Source organism: Ranitomeya variabilis, chromosome 1, assembly GCF_051348905.1.
Source record: "Ranitomeya variabilis isolate aRanVar5 chromosome 1, aRanVar5.hap1, whole genome shotgun sequence".
Classification (NCBI taxonomy): domain Eukaryota; kingdom Metazoa; phylum Chordata; class Amphibia; order Anura; family Dendrobatidae; genus Ranitomeya; species Ranitomeya variabilis.
This window is the reverse complement of record NC_135232.1, coordinates 880,050,475-880,078,255: the sequence shown is the minus strand read 5'-3', so window position 1 is coordinate 880,078,255 and position 27,781 is coordinate 880,050,475. Positions and strand designations below refer to the sequence as shown.

General features: G+C 42.6%; 1 protein-coding gene across 1 annotated transcript in view; it reads left to right on the top strand.

Annotated features, from left to right (window-relative positions):
• SLC39A8 (solute carrier family 39 member 8) overlaps window positions 1–27,781 on the top strand; it is an 87,101-nt gene that overhangs the window by 35,005 nt on the left and 24,315 nt on the right. Inside the window, exons 3-6 of the mRNA XM_077277981.1 lie at window positions 384–553; window positions 1,771–1,893; window positions 1,984–2,148; window positions 25,004–25,199. Of these exons, the coding sequence (XP_077134096.1) occupies window positions 384–553; window positions 1,771–1,893; window positions 1,984–2,148; window positions 25,004–25,199 (654 nt within the window). The remainder of the gene's footprint in view (window positions 1–383; window positions 554–1,770; window positions 1,894–1,983; window positions 2,149–25,003; window positions 25,200–27,781) is intronic.

Sequence of the window (27,781 nt, the reverse complement as noted above, 5' to 3'; positions counted from 1 at the left end):
TTGCCGTTACGGCTACTTGTTTTCGCTTAACGTGACACGTCCATGTAGTCTGGTGTTTACTCCTGTTACAATCTTACACTTCCCTTATATCGTCAGGTGGCTTATTCTGATACTAACACATTATTTGGACTAATCAGAATCCTTTTCATTTAAATCTTATAGGTGGAATGCAAAGTTAAGGTGTAGTAGTCTCCCAGATTATGCTAGTATAGGTTGCTCCAGATTTAGTTACAGCTCTCCTTCGTAAGGAGAAAACATTACTTCTACAATACCTTAGTATCCATACCCTTCAGTTGAGTCTTCGTAACAGTTTATTCCATATTATAACAACTGATGATATCATTGTAATGTAATTGACATGTGGACTTTCTTTTCTTATGCAGTTTGGGGATTTGGCTTTCTCACAGTAACCATCATAAACTTGACATCACTGCTTGGACTGTTTATTAGCCCCTTGATAAAGAAGCCTTATTTTCCAAAAATATTAACTTACTTTGTGGGATTGGCCATTGGAAGCTTGTTTTCTAATGCTATATTTCAGCTTATTCCAGAGGTAAGTGGCTCTGGTGCTTTAAAGTTAAACACTTTTTGATAATAAAACTAATATAAAGGCAAAATGTATATATTTTTCATGATAATAAAATATTAAATTATACCATGAAATAATAAATAAAATCTAAAGAATTGAATTAATATTCTGAGGGATAATTTCCAAAGTCTTTAATAATGTATGGCTAAGTTATTAAAGAATTTTTATGGTTCAAAGAACAGGACTGTTTCTGTTACACATATAGCTCTACTTTTACCTATTTCCTTAAGTCATTTAAATTGGTGATTTTATTAAAGGGGTTTATGCAAGTTATTACATTTCTTTAGTTAGCATGAAAATGAACACGTTTGCAATTGACTGACTTTTTCACTCTCCTGCAATGGGGAGCTTTTATCTTCAGTAGTCTACAGCTTGTTTCCATGGCGTTTGGCCACCAAATCCTGTGAGGTTAACTCCTAACATCCCAGCCACCTCTCTCCAACCCATTGAGTTCTATGCAGTAGTTAGCTGTTCACCTCCTTCCCTCTCACCTACCGAATAGCTGTTATAAATTTTGCAAAATCACCTGCATGCAGCATTGTGTTCTCCTAGATGAGGTCTCCTAATCACGCTCACTCTTGCTGTCCTGAACTGTGTGCTTGTTCAAATGCCCTGTCATATCTATGTGCAAATATAGTTATAACAGTGTAGACTAAAAAAACATTGATAGCTGAATGTGTTACAGCAGAACTTGTGCTGAGCGTTTTAGTTCTACTAATACTACAGTTCTGCTACTCACCAGAACTAGGACTCAAGAAAGAGTACCCGTCCTGCCAGAAACCAGTAAGTAAAGATATTGTGAGGAGATGGTATAGCTCCAAGCTGCTCAAGAGACAACTTGAGAATATTCCTTTAAGGCACCACAGTATATACCACTTACTGTACATATTGGCAACGGAAAAGCAGTTTTATTTATCTGAATATTTTCATCTTTTACCTGTAGCCTGATTTTTGGGATCTTTCATCTCCTCCCTCCATGGAAATTGCAGGTGTCATTGATATTTATTTGTTTTAATTGACATCTCATGTTTTAAAATATGTACAAATAATACTGACAAGAACTCATTGTAACATTTAGTAGAGGATGCCAAGGCAGACTGGACAGACTGTCTTTGTTTTAGTTTGAAAGCAACTCCAGGACAATAAGAGGCTGAGGCTAACACTTGTGTATCTTGTTGCAGGCATTTGGATTTGATCCTAAACATGATAATTACGTTGAAAAAGCAGTGGCTGTTTTTGGAGGCTTCTACCTCCTAATGTTTGTTGAGAGAATATTGAAAATGGTTCTAAACATCTATGGAGAGGTAATATTATTGCTTTAGAGTATTTTTGTTCAGACTCACTTGAATCCATCACTTCAACTTGTACTACTTGTATTGTTTTTTTTCTTTTAGGGTGTCCACACCCACTTAGAACTTGACCATCCTCCTCACCAGGAAATGAACAAAAATCAACAAAAGGGCAAAAATACAAATGGAGCCACCATGTTTGTAAATTCTGATATAACAGAAGTAAATGGTACTGTCAACCTGGATCAAGTCAGCGTGGTTTCCTCAAAAGTATGATACATTCTCTTTCATACTAACTTTTAATTTATGCTCGTTGCATTTGGTGAGGTGGGGCTATAGAGTATTGAGAGTGGAGATATTTTTTTTTACAGTTTTTAACCCCTTTAACAGCAAAGCCTGTTTTCACCTTAAGGACCAGGCCAAAGTTTGCAATTCTCATCAGTGCTATTTTATGAGGTAATAACTCTGGAACGCTTCAACGGATCCCACTGATCCTGAAACTGTTTTTCGTGACATATTGCACTTCATGATAGTGGTATAATTTCTTCAATATGACTTGTGTTTACTTATGAAAAAAAGAACAGAAATTTGGCAAAAATTTAGAAAATTTTGCAATTTTAAAACTTTTAATTTTTATGTCCTTAAATCATAGAGTTATCTAACACAAAATACTTAAAAAATAAGATTCCCCACATAAAGGAATAGAAACACACCGGCGCTCCCAGGGGGATATACTAGAAAGCCGCAGGTGCCTAGACAGCTACTGTGCTGACTCTGTCATATGGCAAAAAGAGGAAGTGTAAGTAGATTAGGACACCGCGCTAACTAGATATAGAAACACATAATGGGTATGTGTCATAAAAAGAGTGGGTGAACGTCTAGCAAGACGTGTAGCACAATAAGAGTGTAACAAATATTAACCCCTCTGTGACCTTAGACGTACTATCCCGTCGAGGTGACCTGGGCCTATCTGACCCTCGACGGGATAGTACGTCATAGCCGATCGGCCGCGCTCACGGGGGGAGCGCGGCCGATCGCGGCCGGGTGTCAGCTGACTATCGCAGCTGACATCCGGCACTATGTGCCAGGAGCGGTCACGGACCACCCCCGGCACATTAACCCCCGGCACACCGCGATCAAACATGATCGCGGTGTACCGGCGGTATAGGGAAGCATCGCGCAGGGAGGGGGCTCCCTGCGGGCTTCCCTGAGACCCCCGGAGCAACGCGATGTGATCGCGTTGCTCTGAGGGTCTCCTACCTCCCTCCTCGCCGCAGGTCTCGGATCCAAGATGGCCGCGGCATCCGGGTCCTGCAGGGAGGGAGGTGGCTTACCGAGTGCCTGCTCAGAGCAGACACTTGGTAAGCCTGCAGCCCTGCACAGCAGATCGTCGATCTGACAGAGTGCTGTGCACTCTGTCAGATCAATGATCTGTGATGTCCCCCCCTGGGACAAAGTAAAAAAGTTAAAAAAAAATTCCCCACATGTGTGTAAAAAAAAAATAAAAAAAAATCCTAAATAAAGAAAAAAAAAATATTATTCCCATAAATACATTTCTTTAGCTAAATAAAATAAAAAAACAATAAAAGTACACATATTTAGTATCGCGGCGTCCGTAACGACCCAACCTATAAAACTGCCCCACTAGTTAACCCCTTCAGTAAACACCGTAAGAAAAAAAAAAAAAAAAACGAGGCAAAAAACAACGCTTTATTATCATGCCGCCGAACAAAAAGTGGAATAACACGCGATCAAAAAGACTGATATAAATAACCATGGTACCGCTGAAAACGTCATCTTGTCCCGCAAAAAATGAGCCGCCATACAGCATCATCAGCAAAAAAATAAAAAAGTTATAGTCCTGAGAATAAAGTGATACCAAAATAATTATTTTTTCTATAAAATAGTTTTGATCGTATAAAAGTGCCAAAACATAAAAAAATGATATAAATGAGATATCGTTGTAATCGTACTGACCCGACGAATAAAACTGCTTTATCAATTTTACCAAACGCGGAACGGTATAAACGCCTCCCCCAAAAGAAATTCATGAATAGCTGGTTTTTGATCACTCTACCTCACAAAAATCGGAATAAAAAGCGATCAAAAAATGTCACGTGTCCGAAAATGTAACCAATAAAAACGTCAACTCGTCCCGCAAAAAACAAGATCTCACATGACTCTGTGGACTCAAATATGGAAAAATTACAGCTCTCAAAATGTGGTAACGCAAAAAATATTTTTTGCAATGAAAAGCGTCTTTCAGTGTGTGACGGCTGCCAATCATAAAAATCCGCTAAAAAACCCGCTATAAAAGTAAATCAAACCCCCCTTCATCACCCCCTTAGGGAAAAAATAAAAAATAAAAAATTGTATTTATTTCCATTTTCCCATTAGGGTTAGGGTTAGGGCTAGAGTTAGGACTAGAGTTAGGGCTAGGGTTAGGGCTAGGGCAAGGGTTAGGGCTAGGGTTAGGGCTAGGGTTAGGGTTGGGGCTAGGGTTAGGGCTAGGGTTAGGGCTAGGGTTGGGGCTAGGGTTGGGGCTAGGGTTGGGGCTAGGGTTAGGGCTAGTGTTAGGGCTAGTGATAGGGCTAGGGTTATTGCTAGGGTTAGGGCTAGGGTTGGGGCTAGGTTTGGGGCTACAGTTAGGGTTGGGGCTAAAGATAGGGTTAGGGTTTGGATTACATTTATGGTTGGGAATAGGGTTGGTGTGTCTGGGTTAGAGGAGAGGTTAGGGTTACTGTTGGGATTAGGGTAAGGGGTGTGTTTGGATTAGGGTTTCAGTTATAATTGGGGGGTTTCCACTGTTTAGGCACATCAGGGGCTCTCCAAACGGGACATGGCATCCGATCTGAATTCCAGCCAATTCTGCGTTGAAAAAGGAAAACAGTGCTCCTTCCCTTCAGAGCTCTCCCGTGTGCCCAAACAGGGGTTTACCCCAACATATGGGGTATCAGCGTACTCAGGACAAATTGGACATCATCTTTTGGGGTCCAATTTCTCCTGCTACCCTTGGGAAAATACAAAACTGGGGGGCAAAATATAAGTTTTGTGGGAAAAAAAAGGATTTTTTATTTTCACGGCTCTGCGTTGTAAACTGTAGTGAAACACTTGGGGGTTCAAAGTTCTCACAACACATCTAGATAAGTTCCTTGGGGGGGTCTAGTTTCCAATATGGGGTCACTTGTGGGGGGTTTGTACTGTTTGGGTACATCAGGGGCTCTGCAAATGCAACGTGACGCCTGCAGACCAATCCATTTAAGTCTGCATTCCAAATGGCGCTCCTTCCCTTCCGAGCTCTGTCATGCGCCCAAACAGTGGTTCCCCCCCACATATGGGGTATCAGCGTACTCAGGACAAATTGGACAACAACTTTTGGGGTCCAATTTATCCTGATACCCTTGTGAAAATACAAAACTGGGGGCTAAAAAATCATTTCTGTGAAAAAAAAAAAGAAATTTTATTTTCACGGCTCTGCGTTATAAACTGTAGTGAAACACTTGGGGGTTCAAAGTTCTCACAACACATCTAGATAAGTTCCTTGGGGGGTCTAGTTTCCAATATGGGGTCACTTGTGGGGGGTTTGTACTGTTTGGGTACATCAGGGGCTCTGCAAATGCAACGTGATGCCTGCAGACCAATCCATTTAAGTCTGCATTCCAAATGGCGCTCCTTCCCTTCCGAGCTCTGTCATGCGCCCAAACAGTGGTTCCCCCCCACATATGGGGTATCAGCGTACTCAGGACAAATTGGACAACAACGTTTGAGGTCCAATTTATCCTGATACCCTTGTGAAAATACAAAACTGGGGGCTAAAAAATCATTTTTGTGAACAAAAAAAGAATTTTTATTTTCACGGCTCTGCGTTATAAACTGTAGTGAAACACTTTGGGGTTCAAAGCTCTCAAAACACATCTAGTTAAGTTCCTTAGGGGGTCTACTTTCCAAAATGGTGTCACTTGTGGGGTTTTTTTAATGTTTAGGCACATCAGGGGCTCTCCAAACGCAACATGGCATCCCATCTTAATTCCAGTCAATTTTGCATTGAAAAGTAAAATAGCGCTCCTTCCCTTCCGAGCTCTGCTATGCGCCCAAACAGTGGTTTTCCCCCACATATGGGGTATCGTCGTACTCAGGACAAATTGCACAACAACTTTTGTGGTCTAATTTCTTCTCTTACCCTTGGGGAAATAAAAAAATGGGGGCGAAAAGATCATGTTTGTGAAAAAATATGATTTTTTATTTTTACGGCTCTGCATTATAAACTTCTGTGAAGCACTTGTTAGGTCAAAGTGCTCACCACACATCTAGATAAGATCCTTAGGGGGTCTACTTTCCAAAATGGTGTCACTTGTGGGGGGTTTCAATGTTTAGGCACATCAGGGGCTCTCCAAATGCAACATGGCGTCCCATCTCAATTCCGGTCAATTTTGCATTGAAAAGTCAAATGGCGCTCCTTTCCTTCCGAGCTCTGCCATGCACCCAAACAGTGGTTTACCCCCACATATTGGGTATCAGCGTACTCAGAACAAATTGTACAACAAATTTTGGGGTCTATTTTCTCCTGTTACCCTTGGTAAAATAAAACAAATTGGAGCTGAAATAATTTTTTTGTGAAAAAAAGTTAAATGTTCATTTTTATTTAAACATTCCAAAAATTTCTGTGAAACACCTGAAGGGTTAATAAACTTCTTGAAAGTGGTTTTGAGTACCTTGAGGGGTGCAGTTTTTAGAATGGTGTCACACTTGGGTATTTTCTATCATATAGACCCCTCAAAATGACTTCAAATGAGATGGTCCCTAAAAAAAAATGGTGTTGTAAAAATGAGAAATTGCTGGTCAACTTTTAACCCTTATAACTCCGTCACAAAAAAAAATGTTGGTTCCAAAATTGTGCTGATGTAAAGTAGACATGTGGGAAATGTTACTTATTAAGTATTTTGCGTGACATATGTCTGTGATTTAAGAGCATAAAAATTCAAAGTTGGAAAATTGCGAAATTTTCAAAATTTTCGCCAAATATTCGTTTTTTTCACAAATAAACGCAAATTATATCGAATAAATTTTATCACTATCATGAAGTACAATATGTCACGAGAAAACATTGTCAGAATCACCATGATCCGTTGAAGAGTTCCAGAGTTATAACCTCATAAAGGGACAGTGGTCAGAATTGTAAAAATTGGCCTGGTCATTAACGTGCAAACCACCCTTGGGGGTGAAGGGGTTAATAAACAAATGACCAATTGCTAAAAAGAGCCAGCAAAATTGCTTATTATGACCGCAATATAGAGGAAAAGTAATTAGAAAAGTGTGTGGCAGATGTATATTATAAAAGCCGCACACTTACTTAGTTATGATGTGACTGCTGTGGAGGTGCTGGCGTTGTCCCAAGAGATGCTGGCGCCGTCCTAAGGGATGTAGGAGCGGGATCACCAGCGTCCCGGGTGTCTGGAAATATAGAGTCCAAAACGGCAGGGTGGGGTGGCAAAAACACCTGATGGTATGGGGAGCGTCCTCCCTGGTGGGTGCACAGCCAGCGCTGTTGGCACACGTGCTGACCGGCACACGTGGGCTGGAAAAAAGCCGCTGCAAAGAGCGGTGAGAAAGGGGGGCGTGGTCTGGGTGACGTCACCAAAAACAGAAGGGTAAGCAATTTTGCTGGCTCTTTTTAGCAATTGGTCATTTGTTTATTAATGTTTGTTACACTCTTATTGTGCTACACGTCTTGCTAGACGTTCACCCGTTCTTTTTATTACACATACCCATTATGTGTCTCTATATCTAGTTAGCGCGGTGTCCTAATCTACTTAAGATTCCCCACATGTCTACTTTACATCAGCACAATTTTTGAAACATCATGTTTTTGTTAGGAAATTATAAGGGTTAAAAGTTGACCAACAAGTTCTCATTTTTCCAACAAAATGTACAAAATCATTTTCTTAGGCTGGTTTCACACTTGCATTTTGATCTGCAGCGTTTTAGCGCTAAAAAACGCATGCGTTTTTTCCCTATACTTAACATTAAAAAACGCATGCGTTTTTTAGCATGCGTTTTTTAGCATGCGTTTTGACGCGTTTTCGGCAACGCATGCATTTTTTGACGCATGCGTTTAGTTGCAGAAATGCAACCTGTAGTAATTTCTAGCCCTAAACACAAGAAAAAACAAGAAAACCCTAACCCTAACCCTAACCCTAGGGTTACTAGGGATCCTAACCCTAACCCTAACCCTAACCCTAAGGTTAGGATCCCTAGTAACCCTAGGGATCCTAACCCTAACCCTAACCCTAGGGATCCTAACCCTAACCCTTAGGGTTAGGGTTAGGATCCTAACCCTTAGGGTTAGGGTTAGGGTTAGGATCCCTAGGGTTCAGGTTAGGGTTAGGGTTAGGATCCCTAGGGTTAGGGTTAGGGTTAGAGTTAGGGTTAGGGTTAGGGTTAGGATCCCTAGGGTTAGGGTTAGGGTTAGGATCCCTAGGGTTACTAGGGATCCTAACCATAACCATAACCCTAGGGATCCTAACCCTAACCCTTAGGGTTATGGTTAGGATCCTAACCCTTAGGGTTAGGGTTAGGGATAGGATCCCTAGGGTTAGGGTTAGGGTTAGGATCCCTAGGGTTACTAGGGATCCTAACCATAACCCTAACCCTAGGGATCCTAACCCTAACCCTTAGGGTTAGGATCCTAACCCTTAGGGTTAGGGTTAGGGTTAGGATCCCTAGGGTTACTAGGGATCCTAACCCTAACCCTAACCCTAACCCTAGCTATTTCTGTTTATAGTGGGTTTTCTAGTTGATTTTGATGATTGGCAGCTGTCACACACTTCTCAGCATGCATTTAAAAAACGCAAACGCAGGAAAAAACGCATGTAAACACGGCAAAACGCTGCGTTTTTTTTTCTGCATGCAAAAACGCATGCATCTAAAAAACACAGCGTTTTGCCGCGTTTACATGCGTTTTTTCACCACATGCGTTTTTTTTAAAAACGCTGCAGATCAAAACGCAAGTGTGAAACCAGCCCTAGGGACCACATCACAATTGAAATGTATTTGAGGGGTCTATATGACAGAAAATAACCAAACGTGACAACATTCCAAAAACTGCACCCCTCAAGGTGTTCAAAACCATATTCAAGAAGTTTATTAACCCTTCAGGAAAAAATGGAATATTTAACTTTTTTTCACAAAAAATTTACTTTAGACTAAATTTTTTTATTTTTGCAGGGGTAACCAAAAATAATGGACCACAAAATTTGTTGTGCAGTTTTTTCTGAGCATTGCATATGTGGGGGAAAACTACTGTTTGGGCACATGGGCAGGGCTCAGAAGGGAAGGAGTGCCATTTGAGTTTTTAAATGTAAAATTTGCTGGAATAATTAGTGGATGCTATGTTGCATTTGGAGAGCCCTCGATGTGCTTAAACAGTGGAAACTGCCCATAAGCTACACCATTTTGGAAACCAGACTCCTCAGGGAACTTACATAGATGTGTGGTGAACACCTTAAACCCAAAGCTGCTTCACGGAAGTGTATCACATAAAGCCGTGAAAATAAAATCACATTTTTCCCACAAAAATATTTTTCAGCCCCAAATTGAGCATTTTCAAAAGGGTAGCAGGAGAAATTGCACCATACAATTTGTTGTGCGATTTCTCCTAAGTACAATGATGTGGGGGAAAAATACTGTTTCAGCGCACAGCAGGGCTCAGAAGGGAAGGAGCGCCATTTGACTTTTTGAATGTAAAATTTGCTGGAATAATTTGCGGACGCCATGTCGCATTTGGAGAGCCACTGAAGTACCTAAACAGTGGAAACTGCCCACAAGTGACCACATTTTGAAACCTAGACCCCTCAGGGAACCTATCTAGATGCATCTTGAACTCCAAGGTGCTTCACAGACTTCTATAAAGTAGATCCGTAAAAATAATAAAATCTAATTTTTCCCATAAAAATGTTCCTCTAGCCCCAACATTTTTATTTTCACAAGGGTAACAGTAGAAAATGGAACGCAAAACTTGCTGTGCAATTTCTCCTGAGTACACCGAAATTCCTTATGTGAGGGGGTAATACTGTTTGGGCGCACTCCAAGGCTCAGAAAAGAAATAGTGATGATTTGGAACGCGGACTTTGATGAAATGGTCTGCGGGTGTCATGTTACGTTTGGAGAGCCCCTGATGTGCCTATACAGTGGAAAAGAGATACCCCATTGATATCTTTTTTGTGTTTTGGCACTTTTGAGCAACTATTTTATTTAAAAAATATTTATTTTTGCATTACTTGACTCCAAGAGCTATAACTTTTTTTTATTTCAGCTGATAGAGCTGATTTTTGGCTTGTTTTTTGTGGGACAAAATGATGTTTTAAGAGATACAATTTTTGTTTACATTTATCTTTTTGACCGCGTTTCATTCCACTTTTTGCCCGACGGTATGAAGAAAAAGCTTAAACTATTGCCTTTTTTTATTACTTTGTTTTATCGTGTTCAAAACTTGCTGTGCAATCTCTCCTGAGTACTCTGAAATTCCATATGTGGGGGGGGGGTAATACTGTTTGGGCGCACTCCAAGGCTCAGAAAAGAAATAGTGATGATTTGGAACGCAGACTTTGATGAAAGTCTGCTGGTGTCATGTCACGTTTGGAGAGCCCCTGATGTGCCCAAACAGTGGAAAAGAGATACCACATGTGACCCCATTTTGGAAACTAGACCCCACAATGAATTTATCTAGATGTGTGTTGAACACATTGAACCCACAGGTGCTTCACAGAATTTTACAACGTTAATCTGTGAAAATGAAAAAAAAATATTTTTCCCACAAAAATGTTGTTTTAGCCAAAACATTTTTCATTTTCACAAGGATAGCAGGAGAAAATGAACCCCAAAATTTGTTGTGCAATTTCTCCCGAATATGTCAATATGTCATATGTGGTCGAAAACGACTTTGTAGGCCCATTACAAAGCTGAGAAGGGAAGAAGCTCCATATTGGAGTTCAGATTTTGCTGCACTGGTTTGAGATTGCCATGTCACATTGGCAGAACCCCTGAGGTGCCAGAACAGTGGAATCCCCCCATAAGAGACCACATTTTACAAACTACACCTCTCATTGAATTCATCTAGGGGGCAGTGATCATATTGACACAAGGCGGGTCACAGAATTTTATGCAATTGGGCAGTGAAGAAAAAATGATTACATTTTTACCACCAAAATTTTGTTTTAGGCTAAGATTTTACATTTCACACTGCGAAATGGCTAAAATTGGCACCAAAATTTGGCCCATAATTTCTTCTGAATGTAGAAATACTGGCTGTATATGTATGTATGGTTAGCCATATGGCGAAACTCGGAGGGAAGGAGCGCTATTTGCCTCTTGGAGTGCAGATTTTGTAGTGTAGTTGGAGAATACCATATGCAGAGCACCTACAATAAATGATGGAGAACCAGAATCCCTCTTCAAGTGACCATATTTTGGAAATTATACCCCTTTGGGAATTTACCTACAGGTGTAGTGATGATTTTGACTTCATGAATGTTTTCCAGAAACAAGCAGCAGTGGATGTTCCTGAGTGAAAATTGCAAACTGCCATTGTAATGACTAGTATGTTGTAGTGACAAATACGTTGCAGTGCCCGTACATTGTGCCCAGCTCATGTTTTTGGAGACACGCCCCCATAAATTATGTTCTCATCACTACAGAAATGCCAAACACGTGGACATTAATTGTGGTTTAGGCATACTGGGGCTCAGAATGAAGGGGACATTTGGATTTGGGAGCGCTGGATTTCTTTCGGGGGTTGAAGAGCCATTTAGCTTTTCCAGAGCCTTTGTGTTATATCAGTAACATAAAATCCCCTTTATACTTCCATTAACAGATGATTAACCTGAGTAAAGATTTACACAGAAACCCGTGTAAGCGTTCAGCATAGAGCAGAGGATAAATGTGCACCGAGCTTTACTGCGATCTTTGGGAGGCAGAATGAACAAATCAATTGCGTGAAGAATTGGTTTTATTAATTTTTTACGCCGTTTCTCTTTTGGTAGTCATTCGATGACTTAATTCATTGGTTCGGTGCAATAGGTTTTTTTTATGTTTGGCTGCTGTCACACACTAAAAGACACATTTTTTTAAAGCAAAAACTAGTTATTTACATCGCCATATTTTGAGAGTTGCAATCTTTCCATATTTCTGCCGACAGAGTCATGTTAGGGCATGTTTTTTGCGGGAAGAGTTGATTGTTTTTATTGGTGCCATTTTCGGACATACAGTATGACATTTTTTGATCACTTTCTATTTTGATTACTAGGAGGCTGAATGAACAAAAACCAACAATTCAGATTTTTTTATGCCATTTTGCTTGTAGTAAAATTGATAGGGCAGCTTTTTTCTTCGTGTCAGTACGATTAGGCTAGGTTTACATCGTGTTATGTGCCATCCGTTTAATGGACCCATTACTAAGCAGCACTAATGCAATGTAATGGATCTGTTAACGCACCTATTGCCATCCATTATCGTAACGCATCCTTACGCATGTCAAAATCAGCATGCATTAGCGATGATGCGCTACTTTGTGACGCACCCTCGAACTCGGTCTACCACGTTTCGGGTACGTTAGGTCTAATGCCCAGCGAACTGATGCGTTCACTGTGCAAAGACCTCTATTACTAACGCATGTCGACGCAATGCTACCATACGTTAGCGCATGCATTAGCGCAATCATAGAAAAAAGTGAATTTGGGCATCAGCGTTAGCGCATCCGTTTAATTGACACGTTAAATGGGTGGAAGTAATGCGATGTGAACCTAGCCTTACAGAGATACCACATTGATATCCTTTTTGTGTTTTGGCACTTTTGCGCAACTATTTTATTGAAAAAATAATTATTTTTGCATTGCTTTACTCTGAGAGCTTTACCTTTTTTTATATTTCAGCTGATAGAGCTGAGTTTTGGCTTTTTTTTTTGTGGGACAAAATGATGTTTTCAGAGATACAATTTTTATTTACATTTATCTTTTTGACTGCGTTTCATTCCACTTTTTGCTCGACGGTATGAAGAAAAAGCTTAACCTATTGCCTTTTTTTAATTTCTTTTTTTATGGTGTTCACTGAAGGGGTAAAATGGTGGGACAGTAATATAGGTCGGGTCGGTCGATATTTGGATATGTGTACTTTTTTCATAAAAATATTTATTTACAGGTACTATATATATATATATATATATATATATATATATATATATATATATATATATATATATATATATATATATATATATATATATATATATATATATATATATATATATATATATATATTCTTTATTATTTTGTGAAGTTTTAAAAAATATATTTCAGCTAATTTTTTTTTTTACTTTTGTTTTACGTTTTTATTTAGTCCCTCTATGGCACTTTCACTTTCTGCAGTCTGATTGCCATTTTAATGCATTTCAATGCATCAGCATTGCAATGCATTAGAACTGACAATCTGCTCTCACACAAACTTTGTTAGATCATCCACTGAGCATGATCTAACAAGTCTGCTAGACTCTGGTGATCCGGATGTCATCATGACGACATCGAGTCACCATGGCAACGATTGGGCCCCTCCATAATGTCACATGGTCGCCTTTCGGAAGGCCTGCCTTCTAAATGCTGTGGTCGCTAGCATTAGGAAGGAAAGTGCTGGGTGTCAGCTGTCAGAATCAGCAGACACCTGGTGGCGATCGCACGTGCACAGCCTCTGTGTGCACAAAATCGCCAGGGCGTATTCAATAATCCAAGGTCAGTAAGTACCTTGTAGTAGTGCCTTGTAGTGGTCTCAAACACGCGGCCTGTGGGCCTCATGCGGCCCTTGAGAATGCTTCATGCGGCTCGCAGTAACTATAGACCCCTTGGTGATCCCTGGGGATATTTTAGTTTTTTCTTTTTTTAGTAAATTTGCAAAAATTACAAAATTTTTGTTTCTGTCAAGATGGGGTGCACAGTGTACATTAATGAAAAAAAAAGAACTTTTTAGAATTTACCAAATGGCTACAATGAAACAAAGAGTGAACAAATTAAAGGGTTCTGAATACTTTCCGCAGCCACTGTATCTACAGTATGGGGACCTGAATAGGGACATAATTACAATATGGGGACATAACTATGATATGAGGACCTGGGTATGGGGACATAGGGACATTGATATGGGGACATGACTACAATATGTGGACCTCGATGGGGACATGACTACAATGTGAGTACTTGGATGGGGACATAACTTCAATATAGGGACCTGGATGGGGACATAAATACAATATGGGGCCTGGATGTAGACATAACTACAATATGGGGACTTGGGTGGTGACATAAATACAATATGGGGGCCTGGATATGGGGACATGACAACAATATGAGGGCCTGGATATGGGGACATGACAACAATATGGGGAAGTGGATATGGGAACATGACTACAATATTGGGACCTGGATGGGAACATAATTACAATATGGGGGCATAAGTACAATATGAGAACCTGGATGAGAACATATCTATAATATGAAGATATGGGGACATGGTTATTGGGACATGACTACAATATGAGAACCTGGATGGAGATAGATCTACAATATGGGGACCTGGAAGGGGACATAACTACAATATGGGAACTTGGATATGGGGACATGACTACAGTATGGGGATATGGATATGGGGACATGAATACACTATGGGGACCTGGATATGGGGACATGACTAAAATATGGGGACCTGGATGGAGACAAAACCATAATATGGGAACCTACTGTAGATGTAGACATAGCTACAATATGGAGACCTGGATATGGGGACATGACTACAATATGGGGACCTAGATGGGGACATAACTACAATATGGGGACATAACTACAATATGGGGACCTGGATATGGGGACGTAGAGACATGACTACAATATAAGAACCTGGATGGGGACATAACTACAATATTGGAAGCTGGATGGGGACATATGCACAATATGGAGACCTGGATGGAGACATAATAACAATATGGGGACCTGGATGGGCAGATAATTACAATATGGGGACATAACTACAATACGAGTGCACATTTGTTATCACCACATCCATAACGACCCAAGCCCTAAAACAATAAAATAAACACGGCAAAAATGTTCAAAAGGTGTACAGAAAAAAAAATGGTATCACCAAAAATGTCACTTTGTCCTTCAAAGAATGCAGCCCCCCAAATTCACACTTTTTTTTATATGCGGCCCCTATACACAGCCGAGTTTGAGACCTGGTTTAGTGTATAGGGTTTTCGCTGTAATCTCTGCTCATTTATTGACTATTCTTCTGTCTTCTGATTTTGTACCCTGTCTGCCAACCTGGTTCTGACCAAGCGATCTGACCACTCCTGACAGCCTAAATCAGCGGCCAGCAGTCTGCTACAGAGCCCTAACCTTGGGACCCATGTGTAAGTTAAGATACCTGTATGTGGGTTAAAAGGTGAATCCAGGACAACGGAGTGGCTAGCACGAAGGCTGTCCATGGTAGCCATTTTAGAGCTACCAGGCACTGACTGCGCCCCATTACAAGGATTAAAACAAAATAAATAATAATGTCATGTGAATTTATATGCATAAAATGATGCCTCAGTAATGGAATAATTCATATGATTACATGGCAGTAATGAAATAATGTACACAACAGTGATGTAACAAGCTTCAATGGAGCTCCATAGCAAACTAGGACATATTTGTGGAAATTTATGTGCTTTATTACTGTGCATTATCCATGTATTGTGAGAACACCATGCATTAGTATCCCACTACTGTGATATCCACGTGAGTCCTGTGCTCAATTATAGATTATCCATGCACTGTGGCACAGTGTGAATATGTCCTGCGCTCTGACATCACTGTGTGCTTTATCCTTGTTCTGTAACTTCATTAAATTAATTAGCTCTTTACTGTGACATTAGTGACTGTATTAGCTCCATACTGTGACTGCTCTATCTTTATTACCAGTGTGCTATGATTAGTTTGTGCATAATCCTGGTGTATTAGAAACAGCACAACATAATTTCAACAATTAGTTTTTCCATGCTCTGAAGTTATCATTTACAGTGATTATGATTAAGTGAGGTCTGCATTTTTGCATTCTTCCCTATAATTACATGCTACTGGCTTGCTTGGAAATAGTTTATGATCACAAAAAGCATTTACATACGCTATGTGGAGGAAAGTATTGTGACACCTACAGTATGTGAGCTTTTATGACCTCCCATTCTAAATTCATAGACATTTACTGTATATGGAGTTGGTTCCCTCATAACAGCTTCTATTGTTCTAGGAAGACTTTCTACAAGATATTGGAGTCTGCCTGTGGGATTTTTTTGGTCCATTAAAGCCATTTTTGAGATCAGATATGATGAAAGAGCTTGGCTCACATTTTCTGTTCCAGTTCATCCCAAAGGTGTTGGATGAGATTGAGGTCAGGGCTCTGTGTGAACACTCAAGTTCTTACACCCCAATCTCACAAAAACATGCCTTAATAAATCTTGCTTCATGCACTGACGCTTGGTCAGGCTGGAACAGAAAAGGCCCTTGCCAAACTATTACCACAAAGTTGGAAGTGTACAATTGTCCAAAATATGTTGGTCTGCTAAAATATTAAGCTTCCCTTCCCCTTCCTAGTTTAAACTTTGTGCCGTCGCCATCCTAGTCATGGGCGGTGTTTTAGCACATTGATCTCCTGACATTCTTCAGGAACATGACGCTGGTGATGAGGCTTGCGTAGATTTAGATCTCTACTCATCATTGAGCGCTTCCACTGTCACTGGCACCATTTTACTGATGACCGCCTAGAGGTCAATTTGCGCATGCACCGCCACCAGCAACATTTTACTGATGACCGCCTGGAGGTCAATTTGCACATGTGCTGCCAGCAGCACCATTTTTGTAAAGGCTGCCATGAGATCAATGTGTACAAGCGTCGCCCACAGCGAGCACGGTGCCAGTGCAAAGTTCAAACCTAGTAGATAATAAAGGCATCAGGGCAGTGAAGGGTCAGAACCGAAGAAGCTACCCACAGTCCTGCCCCAATGCAAGAAGCTAGATTATACGAAAACCTCAAACCCTGATTACACAAAATCCACTAAACAGATTTCTTCACCACGGGTGTCGTTTTAATCAGTATCACAGTACCAATATGTCTGTACTTTACTTAGCAAAAGCCTTCTGATAGGTTCTCCTCATTAATGCCTGATAAATTTTGAAAGTCTGAAGATATTGAGTCAGCAGATATGCAAATAGCTTCTTTGGAAGGCTCTATGTTTCTAGAGGAGCATTGCATGGGCTATGTCTCCTTAAGAAATATTGGCTTTCTTCACAAGGCGAAGCAATGCCAATTAGAGTCAGCATAGTATTGGCGACATTTATGTGATATGCAGCTACCATCTTGTTGCTGAGGTTCTTAAAGGCATCCACTTTTCAGTAATACTTCTCAAAATTACTCTTGGAATGTTTGAGAGGAAATACATTTTACAAACTGGATTGTTACAATGGTGGAATACTATTATAGTAGCACACTCAAATTCAGTGACCTCTGTAGAATAACCCATTGTTCAAATATTTAGTAATGGCAAACTGCATGGTTAGGGGCTGGATATTATACAGTACACCTGTGGGAATAGGAATGAATAATTGAGGGATGTGCCTTAAAACATGTGTCTATATTGTGTATTATTTATTTTATTATATGATTGTGCCTCTTGTTAGGATTTGAAAATTATCTATCACTTCATATGTGAATCTTGAAGGTAGACAACTATCAATATATAAGTATTACAGGTTCTCCTCATGGACTTTTCAGGGCAACCTTCAAGACAGTATAAAGCTAATTTCTACCCAGCAGCGGAGCTCTCAGTGTGGATGCCTGGCAGCTTCAGAATGCAAGTAACCTGCAGATTTACCCCATATCGCAGGTTTATAGCATTATTTTACATGACAGGTTCTTTTTAAAGTGATCCTGTCACAAGTTTTGGCCAATATAAGTTACGGCCATCACCTTTCAGGGCTGATATACAGTGTTCTATAATGCTGTTTATAAGCCCCCAACCCAACCTGTAAGAGAAGAAAAATAACTTTAATTATACTCACCTGCGGGCGGTCCGGTCTGAGTGGTGTCACTCTTCTTAGTCCGTGGCCTCCCGCATTCTTACGATCACCACCATCATGCTTGTGTGGAGCGCCCCCACACTGCCGCAGGGCCGAGGGGTACCCGGAGCCGGGCCTCTGGGTCTCAGTCCTGGGGTTGTCACGGTGGCTAGACCCGGTCCGTGGCCCTGTCTGTCAGTGGGGGACGTCCGGTGCAATAAGTGGTGTTGTAACGGTGCAGTTGTGGGGTGCAGGTCGCGGTAAATAACGAGGACACCAGGTTGCAGTCTCTTTACCTCTTTACTGGAGATCTCTGGGTCCTCAGTCCGGAATACGGTTCACCAGGCTGCGCAAGTCCGGCCGGTCCAATGACACCTCCAGAGTTCACTTCACAGGTGGAAATCGGTGCCTTCCTTCTTAGCGCTATGTGTTGTAGTCCTCCCCTGCTGTGCTTACGGAAAGTACCCCACAACTGTTGTGTCTGTTTCTTAAGTTCCCTCACAACTCGATTAAATGATGTTCTTCTAATCGTCCGTCCCTCCCTGATGTTACGGTTAGAACGACACCCGTTTGTCGGGTAGGCCTGGAGTTCTTCCGGGACCCTAGAGACGCCCCTCTCCCGCAATTGCCTCCCAAGACTTCATAGGTGATATGTGTTAGACAGCCCGCCTTAAACTGACTGTCCTGCCGCTGTTTAGAGTATTGCTTGAAGCTGAATGTTATAATACTCCCTCGGCGTTCCGGCCACCGGTAGTGCGCCTCAGTAGGGTGTTGCTTCGGTCTTACAGCACGACCCCTACTGGAATTCTCCTATTGCTTGATCTCGTTTCTCACTCAGCACAATCTATCTCGCTTCTAGTCCTTTCTTGAATCCCGCCGCTTCCCGGAGCTGGCGCGGACCCGTTACGTTCTTTCCAATGCCAAGCCTCTGCCAGGATCCCACCCCTGGCAGAGACCCTACTGTCTCTTCCTCCACAACACCCTCTGCCACAAGGTGTTGCTTCGTTCAATCCAGTCAGCTTTCTCATCTAACTTCCTGCCTGACCCCCAGTTTACCCACTATGGTGGGGAGTGGCCTAATGAATAGAACCCTTAGCTCCCCTCGGAGGCCCGGCTGTGAAATGTATTGGTGTCTGTGATACCTGATCAGATGAACTCCTTCAGTGCCATCGGACGCACCATGGCTCCCCATAGTGGCGGAGCCACAGTACTGCAACGACCAGGACTCTGGGGCGCTGCACTCCCCCCTGGTTAAACACAGTACTCCGGGACTGGGAAGAAAACAACAATACAAGTTAGCAAAAAGACATACAATTTTGTTGAGTGCAAAACAATAAGTATACTTGAACAGGCTTCCCTTTATGGGAGGTGAGGACACTTTAACGTTACAAACATAATTAAATATCATAGCAACATGCTATAATTAGCTTTTCTTACCCAACCGGGTATTCTACTAAGTGCAAACATTATTGACCAATAATTTAACTTTGCCTTTAAGGATATACACTCTTAATCCGCTAAAGACCTTCCTATAATCACATTATAAGGTATTTTAACTTTTCATTCTCCTACTTCGAACCTGCAGGACCGCCTGTCCCTATGGCACCAGACCTACTGCCTCTCCTTTCTTTTACAGGACCGCCCCGTTCAGCCAGGGCCTACTGCCTTTCTCTACTATACATGGTATAGACATAACATTCCTTTCAATTAGAGAACATGGAGCCGGCTCTACTTGGCTCCTATTAGGACTCACTCACTAACCCCTACGGGTCCACTTTCTGTCCTTAGTAACACATTTCTAACTTTCTATGGGGACTCAGGGTTTACCTTCTATCCTCACCTTCATTATTACTTTCTTACTTTCACTTAAGCAGAACTCTAAATCTACCCCTACGGGCTTTCTGCATCTTTCCTTTTAAAGAACATTATCTAGGTTTCACATCTTAAACAAGTTGAACGCACATCACTTTCCTATATGCAAAACAGTTACATTTCTTCCAGAGCATCATCATCAGTATTTCTTCACATTTAACCAGTAAAACACATATAACTTTTCTCATTCCAACATTACCATGGCATTACTGTTCTAAAACAGTATCTCTCGTAAGTACGCTGTTGGACATCCCCTTTAAAAGAGGATCAAGTCTTTCTGAGGTAGCTCGTCTTCTCAGCCTACCAGTCTTTGTTCAGCAAAGGTTCCAGAACGGTATCTTCGCAAAGATTTTTTAAATAAAACCAGTAGGAAGCGCCTTTAATAAGGTGCAAACTATTTACAAGAAAGTTTGTATCACGCACTGTTCATGATTTCTCAGTTTGTAAAACTTGTGCAAACTTGTGGAAAAACAAACAATAAGGATCCCGGGTCAACTAAGGGATCCATAAAGAGTTAACCCTGGACGGGTTTAGCAGCAATCATAAAAGGCAATAAAACAGTAACTATTTTACAAATAAGAAAGTACAGTAGAATCTTACTGTGGTGAAGCGGAAGGTGGCCTCTTATCCGGTCTCACCAGGCCAACAGATCGCACGGGTGAGCCAGGACGCCGCTCCGGTCCCAGCAGTGATAATATCCCTCGCCGGGAGGTCCTCCTTACTGGCAGACGCACACGTCCCTCCGGGGCACGGCAAGGCTGGGCTTCTCGGGGTTCCGCGGGGCCGGGCTCTGCTGCTTTCCCCACTGAATCATCTCCTTCTGGTGTCCCGGCAGCAGCCTGGAGGGCAATGCATCGCTGCACGCCTCGCGCCATCCAGCCAGCCTCTCCCGTAGCCCTCCTCCAACGAGTGTAGGTGACGGCATCACCTGGCTCCAGATCGCGAGCGATCCTCCCGCTGCAAGGCTCCACCTCCTCCCGGTCTACGCGGACCTGTATCGGCTCCCCGATCTCTTGGATTACTCCCCTTCCGCACTGGGGATTAAAGGCCACCACCACACCCCAGTGTGATGGCGGGATCTCCGGAGCATTAACTAGGTCAACCGGTTCTGTAGGCTGGGGCCGGCTCCGCCATGCTGCCATCAGACGCCGTAAATGTTCGGCGTCCGGCATGATCTTCAGGCCCGGCGCTGGTAGCGTACCTTCAGCCGCGGCCAGGTGAGAAGCAACAGGAGACAACCTGATCTCTGTGGGCTGGCCTAGCCGGGTAAGTACGAGGGCATCGGTCTTCAGCCGGCGAGCTAGCTGTCGGGCCTCGGCTGCAGCCACACATTCTTCAGCCAGCGGCAAAGGGGGTCGGCCCATCGGTGACTCTGTGAGGGTCAGATCCCGCAACGCTGGCGTTTCTGGGGCTATCTCAGGTTGCGCAGCCTCAGGCCGGACCGGGTCAGCCCCGCGTGGTGCTCCTGGTGCCGCCATCTTTGCCTCCTTTTCCGCGTCTTCATCCCGCGGTCTCTTCCGTGGGCGGCCCCGTCCCCATGGTCTCCACCCTCCGACCAAGATCAGGAGGCATACCTCGGCTGTTGACGGGCACGTCCTCAGGACACAGAAATACTTAGACTGGGCGGCCATTGCTGTTCGCGCTCTCCAGCTTGCCTACGCCCACTTCACGCCCCTCTTCTCTTCCCGCGCTCTCCTCAGCGCTGCAATGGCGGCGGATTTTGGCGGCAAATGGCACAACACACAGTCCTCTCAATAAAGTACAGTTCAAGCACAATAAATCACAGTTCCAAGGCACACATGACCTGATTCTTCAGGCTTAAGTAGATCCTGTTCGTGACGCCAAGTTGTGGAGCGCCCCCACACCGCCGCAGGGCCGAGGGGTACCCGGAGCCGGGCCTCTGGGTCTCAGTCCTGGGGTTGTCACGGTGGCTAGACCCGGTCCGTGGCCCTGTCTGTCAGTGGGGGACGTCCGGTGCAATAAGTGGTGTTGTAACGGTGCAGTTGTGGGGTGCAGGTCGCGGTAAATAACGAGGACACCAGGTTGCAGTCTCTTTACCTCTTTACTGGAGATCTCTGGGTCCTCAGTCCGGAATACGGTTCACCAGGCTGCGCAAGTCCGGCCGGTCCAATGACACCTCCAGAGTTCACTTCACAGGTGGAAATCGGTGCCTTCCTTCTTAGCGCTATGTGTTGTAGTCCTCCCCTGCTGTGCTTACGGAAAGTACCCCACAACTGTTGTGTCTGTTTCTTAAGTTCCCTCACAACTCGATTAAATGATGTTCTTCTAATCGTCCGTCCCTCCCTGATGTTACGGTTAGAACGGCACCCGTTTGTCGGGTAGGCCTGGAGTTCTTCCGGGACCCTAGAGACGCCCCTCTCCCGCAATTGCCTCCCAAGACTTCATAGGTGATATGTGTTAGACAGCCCGCCTTAAACTGACTGTCCTGCCGCTGTTTAGAGTATTGCTTGAAGCTGAATGTTATAATACTCCCTCGGCGTTCCGGCCACCGGTAGTGCGCCTCAGTAGGGTGTTGCTTCGGTCTTACAGCACGACCCCTACTGGAATTCTCCTATTGCTTGATCTCGTTTCTCACTCAGCACAATCTATCTCGCTTCTAGTCCTTTCTTGAATCCCGCCGCTTCCCGGAGCTGGCGCGGACCCGTTACGTTCTTTCCAATGCCAAGCCTCTGCCAGGATCCCACCCCTGGCAGAGACCCTACTGTCTCTTCCTCCACAACACCTTCTGCCACAAGGTGTTGCTTCGTTCAATCCAGTCAGCTTTCTCATCTAACTTCCTGCCTGACCCCCAGTTTACCCACTATGGTGGGGAGTGGCCTAATGAATAGAACCCTTAGCTCCCCCCGGAGGCCCGGCTGTGAAATGTATTGGTGTCTGTGATACCTGATCAGATGAACTCCTTCAGTGCCATCGGACGCACCATGGCTCCCCATAGTGGCGGAGCCACAGTACTGCAACGACCAGGACTCTGGGGCGCTGCACTTGCTTCATGTGGATGACGCATCCCTGCATCATCCACACAGTCTCCTCAGCTCCACGCTCCTGAACAGGCGTACTTATCTGCCTTGTTGAGGGCAGAGAAAAGTACTGCAGTGCGCAGGCGCTTGGCCTCTCTGACCTTTCCCAGAGCTTGCGCACTGCAGTACTTTGCTCTGCCCTCCACAGGACAGATAAGTACACCTGCACAGGAGCGCGATGTCGAGCCAACTGTGTGGACGATGCAGGGACGCGTCATCCACACGAAGCAAGCAGGAGGGCGGCGATCATAAGAGGATGGGAGGCGCCTGACCAAGAAGAGCGCGACCCCTTGGCCCGGACCGCCCCGCAGGCGAGTATAATAAAAGTTATTTTTCTTCTCTTTCAGGTTGGGTTGGGGGCTTATATACAGCATTATAGAATGCTGTAAATAAGCCCTGAAAGGTGATGGCCGTATCTGATATCGGCCAAAATTGGTGACAGGTTCCCTTTAAAGTTCAGCTAAAAAGGAAAAAAGAGGAATGCCAGCTGACATCATTCATGGGGATGATATAGAAACCTAAGGTGTTTAATGATTTCTCTTACACTGTTGGTGGACAAAACCACAGCAGTCCCATAGAAGACGTACCTTCACCTTGGTAAGCACAAATTTTCACACTGAATCTCCACTCCTCCTCAAGTGAATGGCAACTCCAGCCTGAGTTGTCTCCAGCTTTACATTGATAAACACTCTTGGCTAGCTAACATTCACCTTTGGTGAGATCCATAATTGTTGTTAATGAGTCAGTGGGTACCAACATGGGCTGAATTAGTACGATCAGCATTTTTGTATTTCTTTGCTTAGGGTTTCTTATAGGGTTGGCATTTAGACAAGTAATACGAGAGATAAGCCTCCTGGAGCCATTATAATTAAAGATTTCCAGTAGACTTTGCTAAACTGAGAAAATGCTTATTGGGGTTAGAATTCTCTTTATAACACCTATAATTTGACAGCTTTACACATGTGTTACCAAATATGTAAGTAAAGTGGCTTAATTACAGTTTCATAATCTGCTGGTGCAGCTAAATCGCTCAAATAAAGTAACTCTTACAAAAGACATTGCAGTACAAACCTGGTAATTCCCAGCAGTGAAAGGTCCTCATGCTCTGAGATGGCAGTTCCTTGACTTTCTACTTGTAAACATTTCTTCATAAATTTTTATATATACTCATTGCCCTTTCACATCTTTGTCCTTGGGAGGTCTACTTTGTTTCTGGTAATAGATTGGATTGCATTTCCAACAACTTTCTGTCCTTGGAAAAAAAAGAACTTAGAGTGGGTCCAGTGGTTCTTAGCTGCTCTTAGTTCCAGTGGTTAAACACCTTAGATGTCTTATATTACATTCCTGTTAATGGTATTGTATCAGGAGTGCAGCTATAAGGACTCATTCAGACGTCTGTATTTTTATTCATGTCCAAGTAAAATGGACTGAGTTTCATCAGTAATTTTGTTCAGAGTTTCATCAGATTTTCAACAGCGAAACTTCAACATTTGAGTTTGGTCAGATCTTCATCAGTTTTCTCGGATGAGAAAAAAAAAATTATCTACCTTCCCATACCTAGAAGTCCCTGAAAAATAGACAGTACCCGGATAGCAGCCAAATGCTGTCCAATTTGTTCACGAACCCAGGAGAAAACTCACAAACTTGCATTGGTTATTTTGATTGGACACTTGGATCAATGTCGGATATGTCTCAGTGATTTTGACATGTAAGAAGCCCTTTAGACTATAGTAGGATAGAATTTGTAAAACGGACATCTGAATGAGATATTAGGTGTTGACTGATAGCCATTGCAACGAGGACTTGGTACCTTCTTCTACAAATTAAACAATTCTCCAGCTACACCTCTGGATTTTATGACATCATCTCACTCATACAACAAGGTATATCAAGGGAATACCTGTATCCTGCACCACTCCACACCAGCAACATGGAGAAAATAGTGTTAGGATTTACCCAGAGTGACCCTTAATGTTACGGGTGGCTTATATTGGAGGTCTTTCTGGTTAACTGTTCTGACAAAGAAGCTACAGAATGAAACATGTCTGCTATCACTTACCTTCTCTTTCACATTACCATATGTTACAGGATTCAGAAGAGGCTCGCTGTTGCAGATGGACACCACTAAGGGATATAGGCACACTGGCATGGATGATCACATTGAGTGATGGCCTACATAACTTCATTGATGGGCTTGCTATTGGAGCTTCATTTACCCTGTCCACATTGCAGGGGCTGAGCACATCTATTGCAATTCTGTGTGAAGAGTTTCCCCATGAATTTGGTAAGAAGTGTAATGTTATAGTCAATATTACAATAATAATAATATAAAATCTCTATGGCTTATCGCACATTGCGGCAAACATTGCTAGCAAGTTAATGCAAGGAGAAAATAACTATATTTTAATTATTATTTTAAAATTCTAATTGAATAGCTTTCCTTAATTCGAAGCCAGAATAACTCGCTGATTCAGTTTAAGTCCTGAATATGAAAGGGAGTACAAGAGACAATGCAAGTACATTATTTTATATATTTTTTTCATATTTTTTATAATTATTTTTTACAATTATTTTTTGTGGATTTTAAAGGACGCTATCTTGGTAGTTCATCGATTATTTTAACGATGGGGGAGGACAGAATTTGTGTCCCATACATATATTCCCATGCGGTTAAGTTTAGGTCGAGAGCTCTGTGACTGGTCCTTGCATTTAAGGCCGGTTTCACACGTCCGTTTATTTCCAGTACCGGAAAAACTGGTGCCGGAGATATCCGTGTCCATGTGCCCGTGTGTGTAATACTTGCGGCACACATGTGGCATCTGTGTGCCGCCCTTAAGCCGCATCAGTACCACACGGACAGCCGCCGGGGAAGAAGAGCTACAGTAAGCACTCTTCCCCGTTGCAGGGTGCTGAAAATGGCTCTCATCATTCTCCTCTGCTCGCGCCGATTGATGAGAGTTATATTCAAGTCAGAACAATGACAGCAGGTGGGGGCTTTTGGGACTATTACTCCCATCAACTTACACCTGCTGCCGCTAATAACAGTGACAGCAGGAGCAGATGATGGGGGTATTCCTCACCTGCCGCCTGCGCTATAACTAAATAAATGAATGAAAAACCCTGTGTGGGTTCCCCCTATTTTTCATAAAAAGCCAGGCAAAACTCACAGCTGGGGGCTGCAACCCTCAGCTCTCAGCTTCAGCAAGGCTAATTATCAAGAATAGAGGGGTCCCCAAGCTGTTTTTTTTAATTATTATTTAAATAAATAATAATAAAAAACATTGTGGGATCATCCCCATTTTTGACAACCAGCCTTGCGAAAGCTCACACCTGGGGGCTGGCATTCTCAGGCTGGTAAGGGGCCATTGATATAGGCCCCCCATCTTAAAAATATCAGCCCGCAGCTGCCCGGAAAAGGCGCTTCTATTAGATGCACCAATTCTGGTGCTTTGCCCGGCCCTTCCCACTTGCCCTGTAGCGGCGGCAAGTGGGGTTCATATTTGTGGGGTTGATGTCACCTTTGTATTGTCAGGTGACATCAAGCCCACAGCTTAGTAATGGAGAGGAGTCTATAAGACACCTATCCATTATTAATCCTACAGTTATATGGTAAATAAAGACACAGCCAGAATAAAGTCTTTTATTAGAAATAAAACAAAACAAACTTTTCCTTTTTCATTTAAAATTACCAACACGGTTATACTCACCTAACACCTAATTCCACCGAAGCCCTCGATCTTCTGTAATAATACAAAAATAAAAAAAAATATAACATACCTGTCAGTCGTTCTGTCCCACGCTGTAATCCATGTCTGGGGGATAATACGTTTTCATCCTGGATGGTGCCAAGATGCGACCGTCCAGGCTGAGAACCACTGGTGAATGAGATGCTGTGAGCGCTGTGGTGTCACTGAGGCTGCATTCCCAGCCGGGCTGAACGGTGGTGATCTCAGGACCGTGGGAAAAGGCCAGTGATGAAGCACCCTGATGAAGGACGCAGTGCCGAAACGAGCCTCGGGGTGTGCTCCACACTACACCGTGCATTGGGAGCCGCCATTCTACCACCACCAGGTATCATTTCCTTCAATCTCCTACACTACCTCCCTCATGGTTGTGGGCTGTGTTTTCATACATGCAGTTTGCTGTGGGCAGTATTTGTTTGTTATAATCTCCTGAATAGGGGTATTTAATATTACATTTTTCCTATTTGGTTGATAGACCATACATGTAATTCTATATTTCATATTTGGATTTGTTTTTAATTTCTTATATCTGTATATGGTGATTGATTTGTGGTACATTACCAATGTATTGGATTTATTGTTGTGATCTATTTATATTTTTACATATTTTATATTTTTCCAATCAATCTATAATCTAAAATTAATGCTTTATTTACTTTTACATATATTTTCCTGCTATTATTTCATGATTTTTTGAGGAGGTCCCAGTTTTCTCTTTTTTTTATTTCTTTGACTCTTTGAATTGTGCATGGTGTTTTTCTTATTGATTAGATTTTATCTTAGTGCGAACACTCTTGCACTTTATATTAATCTGCCATTCACTCTAATAAAGGCATTTTATAATATTTTGCCCTTTTAGTACCGTTTTATTTCTTCACATGTCCTGGTGTTTTGTCCTGGTGTTTTTTCCTGGTCTTTAACTAAATTGGCCAAGTAATGTGAAGTAATCTTCTACTACTTATTCGAGAGCCTTTTGATAAACGACATTCTTAGTTTTTCCTTCAGGTGCAAAGACGAACAGAATTTTGGCTGTTCCAACTCTTGAACAGGCTACATAAAGTTGACCATGAGAAAAGCATGGAGATTGTAAATCAATTCCAACTACTTTCAAGGGGACTGTCCC